Here is a 14,062-nt window from a genome sequence, read left to right on the forward strand (position 1 = left end):
GGCAGCAATTCGTCTTCTCCACTCTTCTCTGTAATCCGCTAATCTCTTCATTTCCACATATGAGCCTGTTCCTACGTCATCTCTGATCTGTCTTGCATATTGCAGTCTAGGTCTTCCTCTTCCTCTTTTACCTTGAATCTTTCCTTCTATGACATTAACTATGAATCCATTGTGCCCATAGAGATGGCCAATTAACTGGTCTCTTCTTTTTCTTATTGTTGCTAAAAAGGTTCTTTTTTCACTTATTTGTTGAAGAACTTCTTCATTGGTGAGTTTTTCTGTCCATGAGATCTTTTCCATCCTCCTCCAGCACCACATCTCAAATGCTTCCAAACGTTTCTTATCACGTGCACTAATAGTCCACGTTTCTGAACCATACAAGGCCACACTCCAGACATAGCACTTAATAAAACTCTTCTTGGTCTCCACATTTAAATTCCTTGATGTAAGTAGTATCCTTTTCTTGTAAAAAGCAATTTTTGCTTGGGAAATTCTGCTCTTTATGTCGACTGAACTTTTTCCATCTGGAGTGATTTTACTTCCTAAGTAGGTAAAGGCATTTACTTGCCTTAGTGGTATATCACTAATTCTGATGTCGACTGCAATATGCTGGCGGTTGCATACCATAATTTCGGTCTTTTTTGTATTAATTTTCATGTTATACTTATCTCTCAATATCATATTCATTCTTATTAATGCACTTTGTAGTTTCTCTTCGTTCTCCTCTATGACAGCTACGTCATCAGCAAATCGTATCATTTTGATTTCTACTCCATTTATCTTTATCCCTTCCATTTCCTCTTTGCATTCTTCAATTCCTTTCTGAATATACAGGTTGAACAGCACTGGTAACAAATTACATCCCTGTCGTACTCCTTTCTTTATATAAGCTTCCCGTACTTCACCATTTATGTTTATGATGCCTCTTTGGTTGTTATAGAGTTCATATACTATTCGTCTATCTCTAAAATCTAAACCAACGCTAGTCATAATCTTCATTAACATATTCCAGTTCACATTATCAAAAGCTTTTTCTAAATCCACGAATGCAATAAACAAAGGTTTCCTTACGTCTAGCATTTTGTCTATAACCTGTCGTAGTCAGTCAATACTGATCTGCATTTAGGCCAGTCGCCCAGGTGGCAGATTCCCTATCTGTTGCTTTCCTAGCCTTTTCCGAAATGATTTCAAAGAAATTGGAAATTTATTGAACATCTCCCTTGGTAAGTTATTCCAATCCCTAACTCCCCTTCCTATAAATGAATATTTGCCCCAGTTTGTCCTCTTGAATTCCAACTTTATCTTCATATTGTGATCTTTCCTACTTTTATAAATGCCATTCAAACTTATTCGTCTACTAATGTCATTCCACGCCATCTCTCCGCTGACAGCTCGGAACATACCACTTAGTCGAGCAGCTCTTCTTCTTTCTCTCAATTCTTCCCAACCCAAACATTGCAACATTTTTGTAACGCTACTCTTTTGTCGGAAATCACTCAGAACAAATCGAGCTGCTTTTCTTTGGTTTTTTTCCAGTTCTTGAATCAGGTAATCCTGGTGAGGGTCCCATACACTAGAACCATACTCTAGTTGGGGTCTTACCAGAGACTTATATGCACTCTCCTTTACATCCTTACTACAACCCCTAAACACCCTCATAACCATGTGCAGAGATCGGTACCCTTTATTTACAATCCCTTTTATGTAGTGTTAGAATAGCTTCTCATGTGCCTCTATTCCGCCTAAATCCAAACTGATCTTCAGCCAAGTGTGGTTCAATTTTATTGCTTATTCGGTTATATATTATTCTTGTCAATATTTTTGACATGTGCGACAACAGACTCAAGGTGCGATGTTCTTCACATTTTAGAGTTCCAGGTTTCTTTGGTATAGGGATAATGAGAGACTTTTTAAAATCTTCTGGAATTTCTCCGGTTTCATATATTTCCGTGATCAGTTTAAAAATATAGCCGTGTGTTTCATCATCTAGTCTCTGTATCATTTCTCCAGTTATTTCATCGCATCCTGGCGCTTTATTAGGTTTCAACTCTTTCACAGCCTTGAGGTATTCTTCTTTTGTTAAAGAGGGTCCCATTTGGTCACTTGTTATGTTGTCTTCATTTTCAAGTTCATTTATGTCAGTAGGATCTTCATATAATGTTTCTATGTATCGCTTCCATCTTCCTCCCACTTCTTTGCTCTCAGACAACAGTTTCCCATTTTCACCTAATATGCTGTTACTACGGCTATTGACTGTCCTGAATTGTTTCTTAATCAATTCATAAGCAGTTTCCATGTTTCCTTTCTCCATTCTTTCTTCTATTTCTTTGCATTGTCTCATTATATATTCTTCCTTAGCCTTCTTTGCTTCTCTGTTGACTAGGTTTCAGAGTCTTTTATAGTTTGCGATTCCTTCTTCACTCTTTGAGTTTTTAAATTTCCTCCTTTCCTCTATGAGTTCAAGCACATAATCTGTAACCCATGGTTCTTGTGCTTGTTTCGTCGTTTTCCCTATTGCCTGATGTGCAGCTTCTATGATAGAGTGTTTAAGGCCCGTCCATTTCTCATTTATTGTGCCATTGGGTATTTCTGCGACGTTCTGTTTTACCAGTGTTTGGTAGTTTTCCTTGATTCTGTCTTGTTTTAGTTTCCTCAACATTATATCTTCAATATTTTTTCGTGTCTTTTCTCTTCTTTCTTAGTCTTAAATCAGATTTTAACAATACTAGGTTGTGGTCACTCGCTACATCAGCCCCTGGATAGCTTTTGCATTGTTTGACTTGGTTACGGTATCTTTCCTTTACCATAATATAATCTATTTGGTATCTCGCTTTATCTCCAGGTGCAGTCCAGGTGTACCTTCTTCTCTTGTGCTGTTTGAACAAGGTGTTTGTAATTATTAGTCCTTTTGCTTTACAAAAGTCTCTTAGTTGTCCTCTGTCATTTCTTATTCCGAGACCATACTGACCTACAGCCTTCCCATCTTTTCCTTCACCAACATAGGCGTTCCAGTCTCCAAGAAGAATGAGGTTCTCATTGTCCTTAATTGTATCCATCAACTCCTCTAACTGATCATATACCTAATCTACTTCTTCATCTGTATGATTCGTTGTTGGCATGTACACCTGTATTATTATCATGTCAACTGGTTCATTTTCTATTCTCACCATAATTATTCTATCACTGTATTGTACATAGCTCTGAACTCGTACACCTACGTTTTTACTTAATACTATTCCTACACCTGCATGGCTTCCTTTGGCTCCAGAGTATATAATTCTAAAGTTATCACTCCAAAAGTCCCCCTTCTCAGGCCACTTTATTTCACTCAGTCCTAATATGTCTATGTCATGTTTAGCCATCTCCTTTTTTAAGTTCTCTAGCTTACCACAAATGTTGAGAGAGACCGAGCTCGATAGCTGCAGTCGCTTAAGTGCGGTCAGTATCCAGTAATCGGGAGATAGTGGGTTCGAGCCCCACTGTCGGCAGCCCTGAAGATGGTTTTCCGTGGTTTCCCATTTTCACACCAGGCAAATGCCGGGGCTGTACCTTAATTAAGGCCACGGCCGCTTCCTTCCACTTCCCAGGCCTCTCCTATCCCATCGTCACCATAAGACATATCTGTGTCGGTGCGACGTAAAGCAAATAGCAAAAAATGTTGAGAGATCGAACATTCCAAGTTCCTAAAATAATATTTCTTGTGTTTCTTCCACGCTTTGTCCCTGGCCCCAGCCGGAAATCCGAATTGGGGACTATTTTATCTTCGGAATTACATTTAGTTCCAAAGCCCACCATCATTGCTGCATAGCAAGGGACCCTTTTATAACCTATATACTGACATTCCGTGACCCATACGTGACGAGTTGCTGTGACATTTCTGCAATGTCATGCTGATCATTTACATTCATTATTGATACCTTATGTAGCTCTGATTTTTTTTTTAAAAATGGATGATTCCTTCTGGGCTTAAACATTTCTGTTTAGCCTTTGTATTCAACCGTAAGTGAATACTGTTATTAAATCTTGTCTATTTTTATTTTTATTAAGTAGGAGTTTCTAATTCTTGTGACTCATAACTTACTATCTGTCCTTTTCTTTTTTGCATGGATTTTTCTTACACGTATGTCTCAACTCCACAGGGGGCTCCACCATTGCACATCCAAGTTACAGTGTTTGGATATTCTTCTGGAGTTATCATCTCACACATCTTCTGAAACAATACTTGACAGAATTCTGCCTTATATTGTAAGTATTGTTAGATGTAATGTATATTGTTATTGGGCTTAGCAAATCACCAATGGAAGGAACAAATGAGGTGTTCAAATTGAAACCCTGGCATTTCCACTTTTTTCTGAAAATGAGTTGCACACATTAATGGAATCTCAACATTGAAATCTTTCTTTGTACAAGTCAGTAAGGAGCATACACTGGCACTTCCTTAGTTTTCAGAGGTATAGAAATCACCAGTTAAATTCAAACTGTGACAATTCCTTGTGACAGTAAAATCTGAATGGCAACATTTCCATCAGCTAATAAGCTGCTGCCTCTTAGACCACGCGATGTAAAATGACCACTACTCACCGACGATGAATTCTACCGTCATATGCCCATTTTTTTTTCTTTTTCTGGACTGCCTTGCTTCTTCACTCTACAACCACTTGGCTATCACTATTCAGCTGATGCATTCTTCGAAGCCTCAGTGACGTCACTACGATTATTCTACAATGTTCTCCCTGCATCTAGTGCATTCTTCGGTGCCTTTTGCGCACATGTGTGTTTTGTCTATGCCATGCCACCTCTCCAACAGCTATTAATTCGACCTTGAGCCAAGTACTCATCGGAGACGATTTCACAGGCCTGTTAGAGAGAGAGCTGCTGCATTTTAATGCCTAACATATTTGTATGAGAGTTACTATGTTCCTGTACACAAACTTTCTTCGGGAAGAAGCAGTCATGAGGTATGAACATTTCTAGAACTATTATTACTCCCACAGGGAGTTTGATTTCCCTTGTCTTGGATTCGAGTGCTTTGCCTTGTATCTTGAAATGGAACTTCATTTCGAGCTAAGTGTTGTCCTTGGACGGACATTTTCGTGAAATTATTCTACTGTGTTACATAACTTTGAACCGAATTTCCAGTTTTTTTTATGATTTATCTGAGTGAGATCAAGTATTTCAACACAGGTGAACTGTGCTTTCCTCCCTCTTTTCACTTTTCTTCACATTTGTATCTATTTCTTGTTCATGTGATATTGCTCTTTATCAATGTTATTTGCCCTTGGAGTTTTCGGACTATCTTTCATAAGTTTTATTACAATTGTTTCTCATGTAAAAATTCACGGCTAGGAAGTCTGTACCACTACTTGAAATTCAAACTTCTTGAGCGTTGACAGCTTGCTAATGTTTAACTTGTAACTACTTTGTTTAGAAATTCTTGGTTATATTTATATCTCTTGTTTGACTTAAACTCTTGAGGTTATGTTGTTAAAAATATACAGTGGAACCTCGAATCTCTGTTTTTGGAGGGATCAAGAAAAAAAAAAGTCAAACATGGGAAAACTGAAAATCTGGGAATGAATGAAAACCATCAACAATTTGGGTAAACATCACAAAAATGAAATATGTACAATTATAATCTTACAAACACTGCTAAACCAAACCATACTACAGCCCCAATGGGCCTTTGCCTGCTAAGCGACCGCTGCTCAGCGTGAAGACCTGCAGTTTACGAGGTGACGCATGGTTAGTGTGACTAATCCTCTCAGCCGTTGTTCCTAGCTCTTTAGACCGGGGTCACCATCTCACCATTAGATAGCTCGTCAATTAAAGGCAATCACGTAGGCTGAGTGGACCTGGAACCAGCCCTTATATCCAGATAAAAATGCCTGACCTGGCTGGGAATCGAAACCGGGCACTCCGGGTGAGAGGCTGGGAAGTTAGACATTGGGACCGGCTTGAAATATTAATTACCGGTACGCAAGTTAAAAATCTTGATACTTTATGTTCAGTTGTACCAGGGAAACTTCGCCAGTTTTCCATGAAAACTTATTTCAGTTCAACTTTGATCAGCCAAACTCTTAAAAAAATGCAATAACGCCAAGCCAAACAACGATCAACCACGAGTAGTCTTTAATTCTCTAATCGAATAAAGCACATTAGATACCAAAGCAACCAAAATGATGGCAAAATCCCTTCTTTTCTTAATCTTTCATTGTAATTTGGTCACCGGTATACTGCTCATAGTCAGTCTTGCCAACCCAGAAATATTTTCCCTACTAAATTTTAGTTGAAAATCTGCTAAATTCCGAATTAAATCAAAATAGCGTATAGGCCTAACAGTTTTTTTGTATAGAGGAAATTAACTCAACACTCACAAGAACAGGGGGTTATCATCTTCTCCTCCGCGCAGTATATCTACAAAAGCAAATGTGCTCGATTTAGGTCCTTTGGTTTCATGTGAATTCATGGTATCAGTCTTCTTCGAAATATCTGATGCCAATTCATGATCACTGCAAAACTTGTTCACTTATTTCAATCCTGCTCGTATGGTAAACATCAGGGGTTAGACACTCGAGATGCTTCCACCTAATGTAATTGGCTGAGAATTTTCAACAACTGTATCGGACCAATATCCTGACTCTTTGGTACTCTTTGAGAGCAGCCTAAGAAACTTCCTGTAACATTGCTACATAGTCGACTTTGCAGTTCAGCAGAAAGTCACATAAGGGAATTTTCAGATCTATTTCAAAAGTTTTTTCATTTTCATAAGAGATTTCATAGTTTTTGATTAGTTTTCTAAGAAAGACTTCTACTTCATAGCCAAGATATGTTTTAGGAGATTTATATTTCACGAACATTTACTGTCAACAGATCACCCTTGTATCTTGGAACAATAGTTCTTCTGGTGATCTGGTCTGCGGAGTTCGACTGGAATGATTTATTGACTTTTCATAGTTTTTCCAAAGGGGATTTCAGAAGAACTAGATAAGGCTTATTAATGATATCACTGTAAATGCTGCACAGAAGTGTGGCAGTGAAACACTTTTCATTTGACTTTGTTACTTGAAAATGGGTCATTAATTGTAGCCATTTGTAAAGGACACGATTTATTGCGACATGAATAGAACGCCATCTTGTGTTTACTTGGCTGCATGTTTTATTTTGGTATAGAAACACGATATCAAACACAGCACACCCAGCTCATCATGATTTCAGTAACGATTTCAACAGAAAACAAATGCTAACTGAGGCTGAGACTGTGGGCTTGAGGTTGTGTGGATAATGAGGGGCTTCACTGGCCTTATGTGATGAATCACATTTTTGTTATAGGCCTACAATATGCAGCATAACATCAACTAACAACAGGATTATGGTAAGTTCTATTTAGCAAGTATAGCATGTTTTATAGTAAATGCTATATTATGTACTGTCTTTATGATAAAAGATTATATTGTTATCACTGAGAACCATTAACAAAAGTTTGAAAATCCATCAAAAATTCTGCTGTCCACTAAATGGAAAATTTATCCGCTGTTCCATTTAAAAATCTGCCAAATTTAGTGGAAAATCCGCTGAGTTGGCAACACTGTTCGTAGTCAGTTTCTCGAAATCTTGTACCTCGTAAATTAGGTCTACATTGATTTTTAAAGGTTATGTTTGAACACAAGAATATGGTTTTGAATGTAAGTATCGATTCTCAAAAGTTCTTGAACGCATTATATTCAGTTCTGTCCATCCAGTCACAGTCAAATTGGAAGGAGAAAAAATATCAAAACTTCAGAAATTACGTTTATTCGTGACCTCTCTGGAAAGCGCACTCGCTGCACAAGTCAGTACGAGTGGGAAATGATACAAACTTCTTCAATGTAACGTGTGCAAATCAAACGACTGCGGTTTTTATGACATTTTAACACAAAAAGCATAAAATTCCCAGTCTCCTATTAGGACCAAAACAGTAATAGGCAATCCCAAGACCTCCCATGGCTTTATGTATGTAAGGTTCTGTTCTGGTCTCTATAACATAATTGTACCGTATACGATAATATTAAAATACTAGAGTTGTTTTAAGAAGGAGCAGTTTTGATTCCTGCTTGAAAGCCCAGTGAGTATGTACAGTGCCCTAAGGATGCCAAAAATCTGCTCGGCCAATCGAGAAAAGTAAAAATATAAACATCTATCCTGGACATATTGTGAATATTTTACAAGTACAAACATTTGACGAAATTAGTTCCTTCTTCAAGTAGAGCTGTCGAAATGCACTCTGTCTCCTTCCAATGGATGTGGCCACTCTGCTTTATGATTTCCGAGGATTCTCTTAAACAATACCACGATGCTAAGATGTCCCTAACGCAAGTTCACCGCCGATCGCCCAGTAGGCCTACAGTACTTCCTCTAATTATCGCAGTGACGGAGTGTTAATGCCAAGATTCACAAGTCCCTTCATGAAATAAGAGTTTCTTGAAAAACACTTGATTGAGAATTTAGGGTTGATGGGACTGAAATTTCTGGGTGGTTGATCCAGGAAATCGTTTCTTCGAGGAACGGATAATGCAGGATTTTTACAACGTGATTTAATTAGGATGCTCGCGAAGCCGTGTATTTTGAATGAATAATGTAGGGAAACTTAGTTTCCGGGAATGGATAATTGAGGTTCCACTGTATTCATTTTGGATGGCTTGAACAGCCACGTAAAACTATAAGCTTGTTTTCTGTAAACTTTGGTTGAAATATGTCCATCTTTTTTGTCGTAAGAACAAATGCAAAACCTACAGTTCATATAGATTTATGTATGACTTCTGTGAATAGAAAGGTGGCATGATAGATGCAATGGCATAACTGCTGGCTTTCCAATCCTGGTTGTTCCTGGGTTGGAATTTACACCTGTAAAATCATGTGACATCAGGTACGACACCCAACTTTAAACCCCTGATCTGGCTGGCTCCAGTCACCCCAAGAAGTAAGCTGAAGAAAGTAGAAAATTCTTGTGCAAGGTTAATCGAGGGGTATTTTGTGAAGAAATACGCAGACACACGATCTTTACGCTAGTATTTCTATAGCTCCGCCTTTATCAACCCCCTCCAGAAGAAGTACTACCCAAATTAGAATATACAGCAAATAACAAACTTAAGCTCATCCATTTTGCAAATGCTGAATCATATAATGGACATGTGCTCATTTGTGTAACTTTTTAACAGGGATATGTTTTTGGGCTGGGGATCTATCTGGAATTTCCATTGACAGGCAATTGGTGTACATCATATAGATGGAAGAAGGACACTATTTTGGTAGATGGAAAGACATGTTTTTGGAAGATGTTGATGTTGGACATGTTAGACTTATAAAGAGAGGCTGTAAATGAAGCAGTGGCGAATAATTTTAACAGGAAAACGTTAATTACAATTCTGAACACTGCAGAAGGAAGAGAAAATTACTTCTTGGACATGAAATTGTGCACCCTGGTCCACTAGCAGCTCCTATTTCTCATAAAACATATCTTGCGATTATTTATTGCCATGAAATTGTGTGCTGAATCAGCGATCATTTTGTTGAACTTAGATCTTGATAGGTGGGGCTATTTTGTGACATGGCATGGGAATGTTGTGAGCTGGATCAAAGTAATTCACATATATTTCTTATTTAATTAGCTGAATTACATGACTGGAATACACTATATAATTTGTTAAAACTTTGGTCATTTATTTACCTGAAAGATTCAGCAAATAAATGTTTCCCTAGCATCTTCCAAGCAAACTGATGCTTGTTGTAAAGGGGCCTAACATTGAAGGATATTGGCCCCTCAAGCAAACTAGATTGCAAACTGATGTCAGCCTAATCTAGTTCAGAAGCAGATCCTAAGATTTACAAAATTTAAGTTTATTGTTTTAGCAAGTACTACATTGTTCTTACTTAGCATAAAGTCACAACGTTTATCACATGGAAACAATATGAGAAAAAATACAAAATGCAATTTTTTTCTTTTTCTTTTCCTATATCCTGAAGAGTGATACAAAGTGGAAACATCAGGGTTTGAATTTAGCACTTGAAATGTTAGTGATAAGACATCTGAAGATGTAGAATTCATTTTGTCATAGTTGAGAGATTTTATGTATATTTTCATCATATCTGTATTATAAGTGTTTGTGTGCATTTGTCTAACCCTTGTCCCATTTCTCTACAAGGTGGGGTATGAAGTGAGATGAATCTTATTAACCAGGTTGGGATGTTTATGGCACCTTCCCATCTTCCTCTGTCCAACCACCATTGTTCCTTCTTAACTGTGTTCCAGTCCAGGTTTCTTCTAATTATATTATTCTTGATTGTTTTCCACCATCTTAGTCTGGGTCTCCCTCTTGCCCTCCCTCCTTCTGCTTCAGCATCCTTCCCTCTTCAATCCTCTTTACATGTCCAAACCTACCGAGCTCGATAGCTGCAGTCGCTTAAGTGCGGCCAGTATCCAGTATTTGGGAGATAGTAGGTTCGAACCCCACTGTCGGCAGCCCTGAAAATGGTTTTCCGTGGTTTCCCATTTTCACACCAGGCAAATGCTGGGGCTGTACCTTCATTAAGGCCACAGCCAATTTCTTCCCACTCCTAACCCTTCCCTGTCCCATCGTCGCCATAAGACCTATCTGTGTCGGTGCGATGTAAAGCAACTAGCAAAAAAAAAAAAAAAAAAAAACCATGTCCAAACCATCTTAACACTTTGAACACTGGCATATTTGTCACATGTTAACTACTGTATACTGACCATTTTAGCCATAATTTTAGGCTTTAGAAATTCAATATATTTTGAGCTAAATGAATTATTCTCTTTGCATCCTAAACTATAATAATCTGTCTTGGCACTGAACTCACTTAGTTCTTTGATTTTTTACAATGAAATATGAAAGAGGGAGAATATAATTATCACATTTTTGAGCTTTTTTATTTTCTGTATTTGTTTCAAATCATGTTTGTAATGAATTATTTTTCATATTTACATCTAGCATTGTTATGTTACTATTATTATGCTTATATGAGAGAAAAAAAACCGTGATTGGTAAATGCAATCTCTTTCTTTCACCCTATCGCTGAGAGAATCAAGACGCCATGATGCCATTGAAGGAACGAGTGAGAAAACAAAGTGTGTGGAACACATCCTTGCTACTCTTCAAAACAAGCATTCGTATTCTGTTCAGCAAGGGTCATTGCTCCCATCTAGCATCAGTATGTGAAACTGTAATTCTGTCATTCATGTTTACCAGAAGAGATGCGGACATATTTCCAGCTTGTGATGATTTATTAGTTAAGAAAACCAATGCTCGGACACCGTACCTTGCAGTAAATGAGTGAGCCTAAGCAGTGCTCGGGCACAGTGTTTAATGTGTTAAATTTATCCATTCTGTCGTAAAACTTTTCCACTCCGATTGCCTTCCTGATGTCCTCTTTCCTTTCTTGTCTTTCCTCTCATACCTAAACAATTCATTTCAATGGCCTGGATTTTATTTTATTCTCCTGTCTTTTTGTCATGGTTCAGAACTGTGGAGGAGTTAATGAGATTAAATGAATGGCATGATATATGATAGTAGGACAGGCGAGACTGAAACCGGATGCAGACACAGCCTACTCCTGTCATATAACACCAAAGAGTCTGCTCAAGGCTTCACATCACCATCCCAACAGACAAATTGCCATCAACAGTGTTATTTGCCCTTGTTCCACATGAACACTGCGCAGAGGTTAGGAATTGAATCCAGGCTTTTGGCCCGCATTCTAGTGATTAAAAATTGTCTACCACCTCTTCTCCTATCCTACCAGCTAACATTCTGATGGTTAAATTTTTTTTTTTTTAATTTTTTTTTTTTAATCGGTGGGACTTGAACCTGCTCCCATAGTGTCAGACCATACAGGCTTGAATCCTTTACAATCATGGTCACCACGTGGGCTTCCATCTTTATGTTATAAGTAAATTAACTATATTTGTGTACTCTAATACACTTAAACATCCTCATTCATTGTTCGTTCATTCATTCATCAGGAGCCAGTGACTTCAATTTTTTGTCCCCTTAAAATGACGACAATCATTATCATAATTCATTCACTTGCTCACTTGTACATTCTGCCAGTGTAGCAAAATTTAATTCTTGTGTGAATTATTACTTAATGGTTAAGTTATTTATTTCATTTTACAACTTTCCCATTGGCATTAGGACAAAGTATACTTCATTATCCAATGGCTGTAAAAGTAATTATCTAAAAGTAAACTAAGAGGTAATCCAATAAGTATGGGAATATAAAACAAAATCTTAGACATGAAGCAGAGCAAGGAACTAAGAAAAGAGATATTAACAATAAGTATGTAACACACACTATTGGCCATACCAATGGTTCCTTAAAATTAATGTTGAATCCTGGGTGACACTTCCGCTGTATTTCTCGATAGTTCTTTTTCCCAGCATTTTCCTGCTGGTAAAGGGTCCGCTGGTTTAATGTTGGCTTGCCATTTTGCATAATCTTGGGCATCATGGGGTCTTAAGTTCAGAGTCTTCAAGTCAGCATTTATTATGTCATGCCAATGCTGCTTTGGACATCCACATGGATGTTGCTCATTAATTTCAAATATTTTTCTAGGCCTAATTATGGTTTGAACAAGTTATATTCGGCAGTCCATGCCCTTCTTTATGATATGGGATTGTAGATTCTTTTCAAAGTAACTGAATTGTATTTTCCCAAAAGTGACCATGTACTAATGGAACTAGGACCAATTTTAACACTTAAAGAAAGAGCTGCGTAAACCATTGTTCAAAGATATCATATTTCAATATGTATCCCCAATAATTTTGATTGTTATGTCTTTGCTTATACTGTATATTTGTGATTCATTTTATGGCTGATGATGACATTTTGTGTGTCGAAACCGGTCCCAAGTTGAATAAAAGTTAACATTAACATGTAGTTAGTATTGAATAGGTGGAACCTAATAGATATCTCATCTCTGTAAACCATTGTTGTTGGTGGTGATCAGTGTTTTAAAGGCAAGTAGAACAAGACAACCATCCTCTCTTAAATAAAATCAGAATAGAAATAGGAGATAGTTTGACCCTTGAAGAATTAAGGTCCGTGGAAAAAAGGAGGAAGGGTCATGAAAGGTGTAAGAAAGAGGGTCTTTCTAGGTCTCTCAAACCTTATACTGTCATTGTGAGAAGAGATCAATGGAAGATAGTTTGGAAAGATAAATGTGAGGAGCGTAGCATATGACAGCAATGTTAGACTCGGGTTGTTCAGCCCTTTGGCTGAATGATCAGTACAGAGGGCCCTGGGTTCGATACCTGACGAGGTCAGGAATTTAAGCTACATCTGGTTAATTCTGCAAATTTGGGGGCTGGGGTCTTAGTACGCATTTCTTCATTTATGCACAACACACCACACTCAGAAGCACACAATAGTAAATACACTTTTTCATGTAGCATTGACATTAGAAGGGACATCCAGTCAATAAACTGGAGCAGATCTGTATATGGGGTCAACCAGAAGTTATAGGGAAAAGACCAGGACCCTGCTTTTTCTTTCACACCCCCATGCACCAGTACAGAACAGCTAGGATGAATAGCTCAGGCGGTAGAGCACTGGCCTTCTGAGCTTAAGTTGGTGAGTTCTTTTCTGGCTTAGTCCAGAGATATTTGAAGGTACTCGGCTACATCAGCCTCTTGTAGTTGAGAATCGCTTCTTATGACTAAAACTTCAGGAGAGGAGCTTAGCTGAAATACACGAGTTAGGCAATGTAATGTTACCAAGATTTTTCAGCACATAAAGGTACTGCTGTGGGACAGACTTCTGCTCCTTGGCGTTTTCAGAAACTGTAAAAGTAGATAGTAGTATGTAAAATCAGTAACATTTTATTATTAGTAGTCAGCCCTTATTTGCCTGTTGTTATGAGCAGGCTGGGGCGTTGGCATTTTCATCTTGTGTACTAATGTTAAGGAGCTGATCCATTCTGCTGCAATATCTTTTCTTCTTCTGCAGTTAAACTTAATCTGTCCTTAAGATGTATAGACAAAATATAAGCTTCCAATAATTCTGTAAC

At 37.8% G+C, this 14,062-nt stretch overlaps 1 protein-coding gene across 1 annotated transcript in view; it reads left to right on the forward strand.

Annotated features, from left to right (window-relative positions):
• Vps15 (vacuolar protein sorting 15) overlaps positions 1–14,062 on the forward strand; it is a 213,997-nt gene that overhangs the window by 90,238 nt on the left and 109,697 nt on the right. The window contains exon 9 of the mRNA XM_067151658.2: positions 4,140–4,245. Within this exon, the coding sequence (XP_067007759.1) occupies positions 4,140–4,245 (106 nt within the window). The remainder of the gene's footprint in view (positions 1–4,139; positions 4,246–14,062) is intronic.

This window comes from Anabrus simplex, chromosome 7 (assembly GCF_040414725.1).
Source record: "Anabrus simplex isolate iqAnaSimp1 chromosome 7, ASM4041472v1, whole genome shotgun sequence".
NCBI classification, from domain to species: domain Eukaryota; kingdom Metazoa; phylum Arthropoda; class Insecta; order Orthoptera; family Tettigoniidae; genus Anabrus; species Anabrus simplex.